At 38.3% G+C, this 13474-nt stretch overlaps 1 protein-coding gene across 3 annotated transcripts; it reads right to left on the bottom strand.

Moving 5' to 3' along the window:
- Nucleotides 1-1215: 1215 nt before the first annotated feature.
- HNRNPA3 (heterogeneous nuclear ribonucleoprotein A3) lies at nt 1216-13120 on the bottom strand. Of its 3 annotated transcripts, none has more exons than XM_056794031.1 (11): nt 12838-13009; nt 10238-10360; nt 9998-10144; nt 9706-9916; nt 9395-9484; nt 9207-9302; nt 9031-9111; nt 7799-7945; nt 6640-6762; nt 6490-6559; nt 1216-3615 (listed from the first exon to the last, which is right to left on the bottom strand). In XM_056794031.1, the coding sequence occupies exons 1-10, from the start codon at nt 12907-12909 to the stop codon at nt 6507-6509; spliced, it is 1143 nt and encodes a 380-aa protein (XP_056650009.1). In that variant the 5' UTR covers nt 12910-13009; the 3' UTR covers nt 1216-3615; nt 6490-6506. The 3 variants fall into 3 exon arrangements, with proteins under 3 accessions (XP_056650009.1, XP_056650008.1, XP_056650010.1); XM_056794030.1 differs by lacking the exon at nt 1216-3615 and adding an exon at nt 5177-6397 and having other exon boundaries at nt 12838-13120; XM_056794032.1 differs by lacking the exon at nt 1216-3615 and adding an exon at nt 5177-6397 and having other exon boundaries at nt 12904-13034.
- Between the last annotated feature and the right edge of the window lie 354 nt (nt 13121-13474).

Raw genomic sequence — 13474 nt, 5'->3', positions numbered from 1 at the left:
GCTGAACTTTACATACCCACCTTTATACCATACCTATGGGATCCATTTCGTTCTTGTCAACCTAATTGTCTAAAAACAAAGGAATGATTTTGGTATTATGAGGAACTACCAGTGAAATACCAGGAGCTGGTATCTTCCAGATCCATTGCATGCTGCCCTCTCATATGTGTACCTGCAAACTAAATTAGGATATAACTGGGAGATACTCAACAAAATTAAAATACAAAACATGTTTACAAACTGCTTCTTAAGTCATTATGTAGCCAAAGGGGATTTTTATACTTTGGTTCATCGCTGCTTATGGGTTTTTTTTTGCGCAAAATGGAGATGACCAGACATCTATACCAGAGCTAAGATAGCTAAAAAGACATTTCTACTTTATGGCTCAACTAATTTTATTTCCTTAAATACCTTCTTGCAGCCAGTAATTACATAAACATCTCAATCACTACATTCCTATACACAGTAATAACTTTCAAAGTTCTTATGGGCAGAATTTGCACAACCTCTGGTAGCATCTAATAACCTACAAACTACGGTTAAAGCAACCCAACTTAATCCTTACAGGTGAAAGGTAAATGACTTGCCCAAGGTCATGCAGCTAAATTGTGGCCACTTTGATTTGAATCAGGACCTGATCTCCAACTCATAGATTTTACTGCATCATAATCATATGTACTCATTGTCATAAACAGGTCTAAGCTCACTAAATGTTATACAAGACCAAGACACATGATCCATCCAACCAGGAGGCCAAGTTCAAAAGCACCTTTCACCTAACAACACTTATAGATGGTACAAGTTCCTAAAATATATAACCTGTATCCTTCAGATATACTCTGAATGCTATTTTAAAATTGCTACACTATTAGTAGAGCAAAGCGCTTCAAATTGCTTTGTATCCCTTTTAGTCTTTTCAAAGGCATCCGAACTCGTTATTGATGGATTTGCTTATTTCATCCATTACTGTTTCTACAGTTAGGGTCAACTTGTGTTATTGTTAGAATTTTTCTCAATTTTCCCCATAGTCCTTGCAGAATTAAACAAGATGATTCCCCTCCTTATCAGCATCTCAGCTATTTTCTACTTTACCTGTTTGTATTTAATGTCCACTGAATTGTGACCATGTATACCCAACCATCACTGTTGCTTTGAAAATGTTTTCAATACATGCCTCCAATTAGAATTGTGTTGGCACAGAACACACCACACACATTTTGCAAAAAGATTTTAATGAAAATATATTTCTGTATACATTGTTACAATTAAGCATTATGAGCAATCCCTTCTAAGTTCTGAATATCCAAAACATCTTAAAGTATTTTGAAAGTACTTGTATAAAATTCTTCCACTGTTTAAACAATTACCCTAATAGCAAGTAAATATAACAGTAAGCAGATTATGTAGTGTTCCTTTATATTTGTTATGACAGAAACCCTGCTGTTTTAGAAACAGGTGTCAGCTGCTACAACAAAGCAGCACTTGACTGCCACCTTTGACAACAAAGCTGTTTGCACCAGTCATTTAGGTATGCAATAGTTTGAGCTATTTTCTCTTAAACTGGTGTCAGAGTAAAATAGCCAAATTAGGATTCTCCTCCTTAGAAGTTTTTAGGGCAGATTTGCATGAATCTAGATCCCTTGGTCAAATGGGCACTAAGAATTGTTAACAATCATGTTTTAAGATACAAATACATCCAGGACAGTTTTGAACCCAGTTATTCCATGTGTAAAATTTTATGAAATTTGTATTCATAATTGGGGAAATCAATAGGCACAAGTTTGACTGCTTCTAACTTTTCAAAAACAAAACATTTTACTTAAATACATGTTACTTAGAATTCTTTACCATTGTTTAGCAAGCAAAAATTCCTGGTGAAATGAATCCACTAAACCAAGTGAAAAAATCATTTGAGATCATTTAAGGTACTTTGCTCCTCTGGTCTATGTTGTTATTGATGATGGATGCCCCCGCTAAAGTGTTATTTTAAAGTGCATTAAATAGTTGGGTGTTTTGGAAGAGAATATACTCACCTGTTGGAGGTTAATAACTGATTTGTACACAAGCCTTAATTCCTTTAATTATCATCAGACCTTTGAAAAGGAGGGAGTAGATTTCCTAACTTTGGTAGCTCCCCCCACCCCCCCATCTTAAGATTGCATAAAGTCCTAAAAAAAAAAAACCAAAATCCTAAACAATGTCACTTTCCCTTTTAGGGGGAAAATGGTTTTGTTCTGTTCCCCTACCCTTAAAAAAAAATAACCTTTTTTCCTAGAGAATTTAACATTGAACTGAATTCTACAAGATTTCAAAGGTATGCATCAGATTCACATATTCTTTTATTGTTAGTCTGATTTGATAAATTATAAATCCAGATTAAGAACTGCTTTATCTCACATGAGGAAAATTTGCTAGCTTCTTGTGGGAAATGATTGGGGCAAATTCTACACCTGGTATAAGAGTACCAAACACAAGCTTCTAGTCTTTGTAAGAAAAAAAAAAGGCTCTGAATTATTTTCATAATTTTAAAGACAGTGGGCAATATACCTTATCTTGTTGATCAGAAAATAACCAGGTGGAAAATTATAAATTCAAATGCCTAGGATATCCCTATAAACTTATTCATATTTGCTTTTCATTAAAAAGTATTTTATAGAAATGGAGGTCCAAGTAGTTAAGTTTCATTAAATATGCTTATACCTAAAAGTCATTTCTACAAGAAAGCTTTTTATAAGGCCTGATAGGAGACAGCTTTGTGGTTTGGATTGAGAGCCAGGAGATCCTGGGTTCAAAATTGGCTTTAGACAATTCCTAGCTGTGTGGCCTAGGGAAAGTCAGCTTTATTGCCTAGCCCTTACCCATTCTTCTCCCTTGGAATAAATACTTAATTCTAAGAAATAAGGATTTTAAAAGGGTTCATATACTTGAAGCAAACCAAGTTCTGTACCTAAATGCTAGGCTGCCAACATTTACATTTTGTAATTAACATCTCCTACACTCTGCTTATATGCTCCAAGCACCTCATAGAAAGACATCCATTAGTTTGGTATGTTTAAATACCAGCTTTAAACCGTATAAGCTGGATAGCACTGGCAAATCATTGAACAGAACCCACACCTTTAAAATGGAACATACAATGACCCCGACAGGACTGATATGAAGCTGTTGTGTGACTTTGTTCAGTGTAAATGGGTTTAAGCCCCATTAAGAGTAAATTTATCCGTTACTCAATAACCTGGTCAACAATTTTCATGTTTGTCACAATTGACTGAGGTGGACAGGCTGCTTCATCAAAGGGCTTTATATTAGCTTTGTAATATAAAAACCACAGGTAATGGTTAGTTCCCTTGTTAAAATGGTCCCAGAATTAAGCAAATGGAGTTTCAAAATGATGATGTGTACATGGGGAGGAGGGGGGAGGTAGGGAATCACTCAACTGGGTAAGAGATGAAACGCTTAAAATGTGCATGGGACATGTATAGTAGAAAGGGAAACTAAATGACATCATATGCAGGTATTCTTTTGTACACTGTTAAGTCTTACCCAGCCAGAAACCTTCGAATTTAAGATGATATGCAAGGCATTCCTCATATAGGCAAGTAGTTCTCATTCAACCTGTAAATCAAAAAGATTACTCTTACCTTGCTTTACAAAAAATTACCCGTTAATTAGTGAAAAAATTCAAAGGCAAACCTTACCTAAATGCTTATTGCCCTTCCTTGCAGGTCTAAATGCTAGACCTATCGACTGTGCCAACTCAAGTAGCTATCACTCAAGGATGTTCCAAAAGGTGAAGAACTCTTGCTAGACTTTCTTCGATATTTCAGCTGTTTATTGCAGAGTTTAACTAGCCTTTGGAAAGCAGCTCACTATCAGCACAGTATCTTATGCCTTCACTTCTCTGAAGTTGAAGCTCTTGCTGCTGCCTTGACATTCTTTAAATATGCTGACTTGTCCACTCAAAAGGCTGCGGAAGTCCTGTCTTATTGAGTTGCCTTTGATCCATAATGTGCTAGAATGCACATCTTAGGTCCTTTAATGCTGGTTAAACCGCCTTCCTCATGGCTTACTTTTTCCACTCTGTGCACAAAAACTAAGCTAATACAACTTATAAACAGGTCAACATCAGACTCCACCTGCTTATAGGTTGCAAACAATTTTTTCATAAGTTGACAATTTCTCATTATTAAACTAATTCCAGAGTTAACACAAAAGTACAATTGGCCTCATGACCTATTAAGTAGTGTCACCATTATTTGAAACAAATTTCAGACTTGAAAGGGAATGTTCCTCTCCCTTACCCCCTTCTATCTTTATCACTGTCAGAAAATACTTTGCAAGCTTTTATTTTGAACCAAGAACCCAGGATTAAATCATGAACATTGAATATGTCCTTGTGCAAGTTTTTGAACTTAAAACTGGCAGGAACTTAACCACTTTCAATATTTACCTATTTTTTTCTACCCTGCTTTATTGACATATGCTCATTAACAATCAAGTGTTGTCTGCTCATGACATTTATTGGTTTGTGAGTTTGACTTCTGGAAAATTGCCACATCTGCAACCCATTTCCATGCTCGCAAAGCATGCATCCACATATTAATACTGAACAATGGCACAAGTTAAAGCAACACGAGTAAATTCATTGAAAACCGGTCCCACCCTCCATTTATTGCTTGTTTTGCCCAGTGCTTAATTGAACAGAAAATAGAAATTTCTGGATTAAAATGTTCAACGGCCAAAGAAAGGACAACAGTGGGACACATATATATATAGATATATTTAGTACTTAAAGAAACATTAAGCATCATCTGGCGCAAAACAGTAGACTTTACGTGGGGATATTGTCCCACATAGTGTTGGCAAGATACCTAGATCATGGAACTCCTTCACAATCAGTGTTTTTCAAGCAAACTGATAACTCATACCAATATTGTGTTGAAGTAGATATATATATGATGATGGTGATGACATGTTGTCTAGGCACTGAAGTGCAAATGAATTCTTACTTAGAATCAAACTTGAATTCAGGGTCTTCAGAAGCGAAAAGCTTGTGTACCAAACAATTGTGCTACATTGCTGCTGCAAGAAGGTAGTTTTAGAGGATTATACCTAGGCTATCCTTGGTTTCATCCAGAAAAATGCATATGGTGTAAGCAGGAAAGCATGCCAGCCATTTAAGTGTTTCACAATGCGTGCTTTTTATTCTCTTGCTCTGACAGCTTGTATAAATTAAAAAGACATTAAACCAAGGCAAGTATTTTGAGGATCTTTGGGCCTCTTTCCCCTCCCCTAAACCAATTAACACAAAATAAAAACCAAACAAAAAACCCAAGTATCCATTATTTGTTTGGATACAGAAGACTTTGTAGTGGGCTATTTCTTTAAATTCATTAAGAAAAATCTTTCAAAAGAGAGGGAAAGAAAAAATAAAACTACTGCCCCTACTCCCACCCCTCCATCATCCAGAACTTAATCAGGAGACTATAGATATCTCCTAAACCAACATTATGTTATGGCAGAAGTTTCAAAGGTGGCCAAGGTAACTCTAGAATGGATTTTTTTTTTTTCCTTTTTAATAAACACAGCTAGAACTTGGCAGAGCTAACACACTAAATCATAGAGAATTACAATTAAAAAAAATATATATGCACAACCCAAAAGGTAATTTGAAATTTTCATTTGAAAGGTAAAGCTTAATGCTATCAATTCACAAATATACTAATTTAAATACCCAATCCTAGTTGTTATCTAAAACACACATTGCAAACATACAAATGATCTATTCTCTCCATTTGTCAGCTCCCATTCATATCAATGGGTATTATGGTTTGGTTTGGGGAGAATAGATTCCCCTTAGACTGCAAGTCAGCAGGTGTTTCTTTACAGTTAACTTTAGCAAAATTCATACAAAATAGTAATTAACAATGATCTTCTCTACTTGTTAACTAACAAGGAAACACCTTCAAAACCGCATTTCATTAAAGTTTCTGTACTAAAATGTAGAAAAACTGAACTACACAAATATTGAAAAGTTAAAAATTCCTTAATTTTTTATTCCTGGTACCACTACCACAATTTACAGGGCAATATACCTGATGTAATGAAAAGAAAAAGAAAAGACAAAGCTACAACAGATAAAAGACCTCAGGAATGTACATCTAATTGACACTACATTGCATTAATCAATAGCTGCACTTTTTGCAAACTGTGGCTATGACAGTCCTGAACAAGAAGGGTTTCCTGTTTAAGCTGCAGTAACTTTTCTGACTATGGATCATCGTTCCTTCTGTGGCAGATTTTTACAGTTCCTCTAATGCATTTGGGACGACTGTCTCAAAGTAACCTGCAGCTTTCCTGACAACTCCTCGCTCTCTCTCCTGCTAAGAACTGTAGCCTGTTGAATAATATAGGATAAAAAAATTATTACACTCAGTGAAAAGTTCCATTTATTCTTTATCATCATGATTAATATATAAGAATACCTACCCTTTTCTGATGAGTTTTTAGAACCTTCTGCTACCATATCCACCACTTCCACCACCAGATCCATAACCACCTGAAAATAAAACAATGTATGTCAAATTTTCTTTACAATCGAGATCTCAAATTTTAAGGAAAGAAATTAATAATATTTACCACCATAAGGACTGCCTGAGCTCCTTCCACCAAAACTGCCTCCTTTCATGGGTCCATAATTTGATTGCTGCTGCCCACTATAATTTCCAAAATCATTATAGTTCCCACTGCCACCATAGTTACCTGAAATTACAAAGATTGTCATTTTTTTTACTGTATAATAACATAAATATGACATTTCCCCTGTAAAACTACTTGTATGCATATGTTCTCCTGTCAACCATGTTAGTATTCTCCACAGATGCTAGCAACCCTTTAAATGTGTCACTAATGGGACTATGCAATACCCATGGATGCCAACTGACAGGCCTAAGGCATTGGAAGGGGAGAATAGGAAAGGGATGGGGCAAGAGAAATGACAAAACAATAAAAGAGGCAAGAATCAAAGCAATATGAATACCACAAGTCTTAGAAACAGTTTAGTAGCCCCTGTACTACAGTAGAGCTTGCCTATCCCTGTTTTCTAGTGTCTAGGCAGAAAGTGAATACCCTAAAAGTTAATACAACTGTTTGATTCGCTATTATTTCTTACTCAGCCAAACTTCTAAACTCATTGATACAGCACTGCACACAGAAGGCGCTCAAATGCTGTTGACTGTCAGGCTCATGCAGGTACTGTAACTGTAATAAAATGGAATAAACTCATACAAATACAATTATACACCCACATAAATTATGTTCAAGATTACATTAACATGGGTAACAAAACCTAGCTTTAGAAAAAAAAACCTTACATACCACCCCCAAGTACTATCAAAGTGCTTAGGTATTTAACCTAGGGTTTAAGTCTGCTCCTTTACCATTCAGATCCACTGATGTGAACATTAATCCCAATCAAGGTAAAAACCCCTAAAGTGACAACAGTGGTATTTGATAATTTTAGCTAAGGATGTGGCAGACAACAATTATTAAAGAAAAACAAAACCCATACAAAAGTAAAATGAGAACTTTCATTTTAATATCAATTCACATTAAGTTTTTACTAACCTACTATTGTTAAAAGCCTTTCTAAGGTTGATCATATCCTAAAAATGTTTAGCTGAATGCTAATTAGATACTGGTTTTCAACAGAGCACCCATAATATTGGAATTACACAGGATTCTAAATACAAAGTTTAAACCTACCCATATTTTAAAGTAAGAAATTTGTAATGCTTACCACCACCAAAATTTCCTCCTTCATTGTAACCATCATAGCCTCCACCACCACCACCATATCCACCACCTTGGTTTCCGTATCCAGGTCCACCACCACCACCATAACCCCCTCTACTACTGTAGCCAGGACCACCTCCATAGTTGCCACCTACAAAAAAAAGTAAATAAAGCAGGAACATAAATACATACCTATTCTACAATACAGCCGATTTTATGAATGCTAAATTAATAATTTACTCTCATTACTCTCATAAATAAACTCTCAAAAAGCACACTACAATAAAATTGTCATACTGCAGTCTAACCTCCAGCAATTTATCTTATTAGTCTTATATTCAAAAAATTTAACAATATCTGTCCTTGTTAAAGTATGTGAAGACAAAATTCATGCTGCAGTTTAAGTTTTAATGTATTCTTGTGACTTAATACCTCAATAACAAGTTATGCTTATACTAGTTGGTTTAAATGGTTACTTTCATCTATTTTTCATTACAAAACTGATAACAATCAGGCAAACTAGAACTACAACAGTAATGAGAACCCAAAGGAAACCATGATATAAACTGTTAGAATACTAATCTTAATTACTAGTCAGAGGGGTAGTAAAATCTCAGGAAAGTTACTTATTAATGCTACTTGTATACTTGGAGATATAAATGACATGTTAGTGATACTATAAATGTGTCTGGTCAAAATTATATGGCTTTACAAGAAGCAAGGCTGGAGTGGCAACTAAGTGGCTCACTCAGTGGAGTGAGAATGGTTTGGTGACAAGGAGGTCCCAGATTCAAATCTGAACTGACACTTCCTAGTTGTGTGATCCCAGGCAAGTCACTTAACCCCAACTGCCTAATCTTCATTGTTCTTCTGCCTTAGGATATACTTAGTATTGATTCTAAGACTGAAGACAAGAGTTAAAAAATAACATGATTGGACCTCAACATTATTATATGTGTAAAAACAGTATGATGAAAGGTCCTCTTCCACCTCTAAAAAACATAATTCTATGAAATACCACTTAAAGAGGAGTCAGTAAACCTACATATATATAACCCTGAAGACATGTCACATTTCATCTCCAAACAGTCTTGAATGTAATTATCTCTGATGTTCTAAATCATACACATTTGTAATTAGACAAAAGGGTAATAAGTCAAGCACATTTTTTAAAAATTCCCGATGGAAAGAATATACAAAAAGTAGCTGAAATACAACAGCATGAAAAAGTCTTACCATCTCCACCAAATCCATTATATCCACCATCTCCACCTCCATAACTGCCTCTGCTGCCACCACCACCACCACCATAACCACCTAAGAGGGAAAATGCAAAACACAAAAATGAGTACACTGTAGATACCATAAAAATCAGGTAGGTATGTTAGAAATAGATTTAAAAAGCATTCTACCTCTTCCACCAAAGTTTCCGCCACGGCCAAAGTTTCCACCACCACCTCCAAAGTTTCCTCCTCGTCCCATAAAATTGCCTGAACCACCTCCACGACCTTTAAAATAATTTAGGAGAGTCAGAAATGTTAAGTCCTAAACATACATTCACAATTTCTCTACATACATGTATACATATCATACAACTCACCTCTTTGTGACCCAGCAGATTGCATCTCTTGCTTCGAAAGGGCTTTTTTCACCTCACAGTTATGCCCATTAATAGTATGATATTTCTGAACTAAAGAGAACAAAGTTTCAATAAAAACCAACAATTTTGTCTTTGGAAAAGGCAGATTTAAAGCAAGTTATAATAAAGTGAGTTTATTGCACTTAATGTTAAAAAGTGTGATCCTTCTATTATATGGATTGGAATTACAAGTAATTTTATCAAATCCAATTCACAACTCAAGCTAGAATGTTTCTTTTTGTTCATCCCAGATTTAAGAAATTGTTACATACCAACAATTTTGTCAACTGTATCATGATCATCAAAAGTTACAAATGCAAATCCTCTCTTCTTTCCACTCTGTCGATCTTCCATAACTTCTATAGTTTCGATCTTGCCATACTTTTCAAAGTAGTCTCTTAAATTATATTCTTCTGTATCTTCTTTAATACCACCAACAAAAATTTTCTTCACGGTTAGATGTGCACCAGGTTTTACAGAATCCTATTTTTAAAAAGAAGTAAAAAATGCAACTTTCTGTAACAATTTCATGCTGAGTACACAGCATATGAACTGTTGACATACCTCTCTAGAAACAGCTCTCTTTGGTTCTACTACACGTCCATCAACCTTATGTGGCCGAGCACACATAGCTGCATCTACCTCTTCTACACAAGAATAAGTCACAAAGCCAAAGCCTCTGGAACGTTTTGTTTGGGGATCTCTCATCACCTACAAAACATATTTTACATGTTACAATTTGTTGCCCCAGGTCATAAATCTTTTTCATCTAACTTTTGTATCTTTATTTAGATTTTAACTTACCACACAATCTGTGAGAGTGCCCCATTTTTCAAAGTGTTCTCTTAAACTATCATCCGTAGTTTCAAAGCTCAAGCCACCAATAAACAGTTTTCTCAACTGCTCTGGTTCCTTTGGATCATGACCCTTAGAAAAATAAACAAACTTAGAGGTTCATAATTCTCACTTATATTCATCAAATGTTTTGGATTCTAGCTCTCTAGAGAAATTATTACTACCACGCTACTGAGTTTAGTAAGTAGCAAAATAAACTACTGAATTTATTTGTAATTTCCCCTACTATATAGTTAATGCAGATTTCCTCCACTATAGTTAATGTAGATTAGTTAACAAAAACTTGTACAGCCTTTTCAAATGCTATTTATTTTGTTGGGTGAAAACTGGTTAAGTATAGATGCTGCCAAGTTGTTCTAAGAGATACTATGTGATACAGAAACTTATAACCTGTCTTTTAAATGTTAGCCTAAAACCACCCTTTATTATTCTTCATCTGAAATTACATTTTGAACAATTGGGGCGGGGGAGACTTCAGGGATAAACTAAAATTATACACGTAAACCTCCATTCATGTATCTAGAAATACTTGCTTCTAGGCAAAGGAAAGAAAATTTAACTCAAAGCTAACCTTGCCCTCCCCCACCATTCTCTTTGTCAGTAATGGAGTCAGCAGCAGTCGTGGAAAAATAGAATACTTTCTTCTAGATTCTATTACTTTTACAAAATTTGACACTACTGAAACTTGAAGGTTATGTTTTAAATAACAATTTTAAGACAATTAAGTTTTTTAGAGCATTATGATTCTGTGCCTTTGTTTCTAAATCATCCCAATTTTTTAAATCCGGCATGCTTTAAAAAATTAGTGATCCACGACATTAAACTTTCAATCTTTCAATAAATTGCTAAACATTATACATCCTATTAAATATTTCTCCATACATATTTTGGTTTATTACTATATTGCAACTTGGGCTCCAAATTGGTCTTGCATGATGTTACAATTGATTTTCAGTTGTACGAGAATGTCTCTGGTAGTGTTTCCCTCCAAATAATTCAATACATGGAATTCAGTTAAATGTAATATTACTGGTTTTAAAAAGTCATTCCCCCAATTTCCAGGATGACTTAAAATTTGTTGCCTAATTAGGATGGCCAAATCTACACCCTAATAATTTATCATAACTAAAATGACCAAAAAATTTTTAAAAAACAAAACTGCCACTATTGTAAAAAAGAAAGAAAGAAAAAGTCAGGAATTATTTTAACTTTAAATTCAATAAGTTTTCGTAATTGTATAATCAGTTTGCTTTTCGAATCAGGGCCATAGAACCATTTGATTCAAAACCTTGGAAACATAAAACGACTAAAAAACTTTTCATTTCATTTCAATTTGATGTTGCCCATCCTCTAATTTCAATTAGATAGTTTACTGGAGTAAAGTGAGGACAATTTTGATTATGATGAATCGTGTTAACAAAAATTGTTAGAAAATTGGCCAAGGGAGCTTTAATAAGGGTTTTTGACACGTCAGACTTTTCTTGCAGACACCATGATCAATTATTTTCCTCAATCATCTTTAATCATTCCTTTTCTTCCCATTTCACTTTTAAGTTATGGGAGGGAAGTGTCTTTCATCTATCTACAAGAGTGGCTGGTAAAAAGGCATTAATCTCATGTTCGTTACTTTGGGGACCGTAAAAAAAACACTTTATAGATATATTGGAGATGGGGGTAGGGTGGGGGAAGAAAAGACAAAGATTTCGATCCCTGCCCGGACATCTAAAAGAACAACACCCCTCAGAGGAGAAAGGAGCAGGGAGCGAGACTGAAGTACTCTCCCAGCGGTTGAAGAATGGTTCTTTCAGGCCTAGAAACCTGGTGGCGGAGACGCTGTGATTGCAAAAAGCAGCAAGCGTTTAGATTATTTGCAGCAGCGCCTCCCCTCGCCGCCTTCGTCTCCCTTCTTCCTCCCTCCCTCTTCCCATTCCCGCCAGCGCCCCCCCCCCAGCCCAATCCCGCGCTCTCGCTAGGCAGCAGCAGCAGCAGCGAAGCGGCGGCCATTGCGGGCCAATGCGCCATTTCATAGAGCCGAGGATCAATGTCAATGTGGCGGCGGCCGCCGCCCGCCCGCTCTCCCGGATGTGGTTGCCCGCCCCCTCCCTTCCCTCCCTCCCATCCCCGCTCGGCTCGGCTCTCCCCTCCCCCACCAGCTCTTCCCAACCGCTCGCTCGCTCTCTCCCTCCCTCCCGCCCGCCCGCCTGCCATGCCGCACTCCGCCTAAAATCAGGAGCCATCGCGGCCAGGCCCGCTCCGCCCCCGGATGGCGCCCCCACCGAGCCGCGGCTTTGCGGGGCAGCCTTCGAGGCGGAGGGAGGCGGGAGGCGGCTCAGGAGACCGGGGGGAGGAGGAAGCCGAGGGGACGGCGGCGGTGGCCGAGGGCCCGGCGGCTCCACCGCGGCCCGCTCCCTTCCCCTCCCCCCCCCACCGCCTCAGCGCAGAGCGCGGGATCGACCGACCGACCGAGCCCTCCCTCCGTACTCCCCCCGCCAAAGCCGGGGCACCCGCGCCGGCCACAGCCCAGCAACCCCCCGCTCTCCCCCTAATACCTCCTCCCCCCGGCGGCGGCGACGGCGGCCGGAGTCGGGCTGGGGGCGGCCGGGCGGCTGTTTTACCTCCATTTTGAGACCGGACTCGCCGCCTCCAACTCGGGTTCAATATGGGACCGAGAGGAAGAGGCGGGGCCGGCCGTCACGTGACGCACTTTCCGCGCGCCGCCGGCGGCTGGTGGGAAGGCGGACGTGAGGGGGAGGGGCTAGGCGTGGGCGCTGAGGAAACTGAGAGCGAGACGGGCTAAGAGAGTGGGTGGGGGTGGGGCAGAAAGCGCCGCGCTGGCCGCGGGGACGCGCGCCACCGCCCCTCTATGTCTCCCCCTCCCGCGGGAGCGCGCCTTCCGTCCTTAGTCCTCTTCCTTTTCCCCATCTCCCCTCCCCCATAGTCCTTTGGGTCTAGGGCCTTTCCCGCCCTTTGCACTCGGCTGCTATAATGGAGGAGGAGCATTTGACTTCCTGTAATGCTAGATCCGTGTGCAAAGAAACAATCCTTCCAGACCTGATCCGTCTGGCCCTGGAAAGGAGTTCCTGCTTCTCTCTCTCTCCTCCCACACGATCCTTGTGCAAATCTCTTCTTTTCCCCCTTTCACTCCCAGCACCCAGAACGAAGAAAAGGCTTTCTTTTCTTTTGCAA

The sequence above is a fragment of the Monodelphis domestica genome, chromosome 4 (genome assembly GCF_027887165.1).
Source record: "Monodelphis domestica isolate mMonDom1 chromosome 4, mMonDom1.pri, whole genome shotgun sequence".
Lineage (NCBI taxonomy): Eukaryota > Metazoa > Chordata > Mammalia > Didelphimorphia > Didelphidae > Monodelphis > Monodelphis domestica.
Note: the sequence above shows the minus strand (reverse complement) of the source record. Positions and strands in the feature narration are given on the sequence as shown.

Bases quoted from the DNA above. Each gene is read 5' to 3' on its own strand.
- HNRNPA3 (XM_056794030.1), bottom strand. From the start codon at position 12,909: ATGGAGGTAAAACAGCCGCCCGGCCGCCCCCAGCCCGACTCCGGCCGC. The intron at 9,485-9,705 runs GTATGTAACAAT...TGTTCTCTTTAG, and splicing joins TACAGTTGACAAAATTGTTG to TTCAGAAATATCATACTATT. The intron at 9,303-9,394 runs GTGAGTTGTATG...ATTATTTTAAAG, and splicing joins ATCTGCTGGGTCACAAAGAG to GTCGTGGAGGTGGTTCAGGC.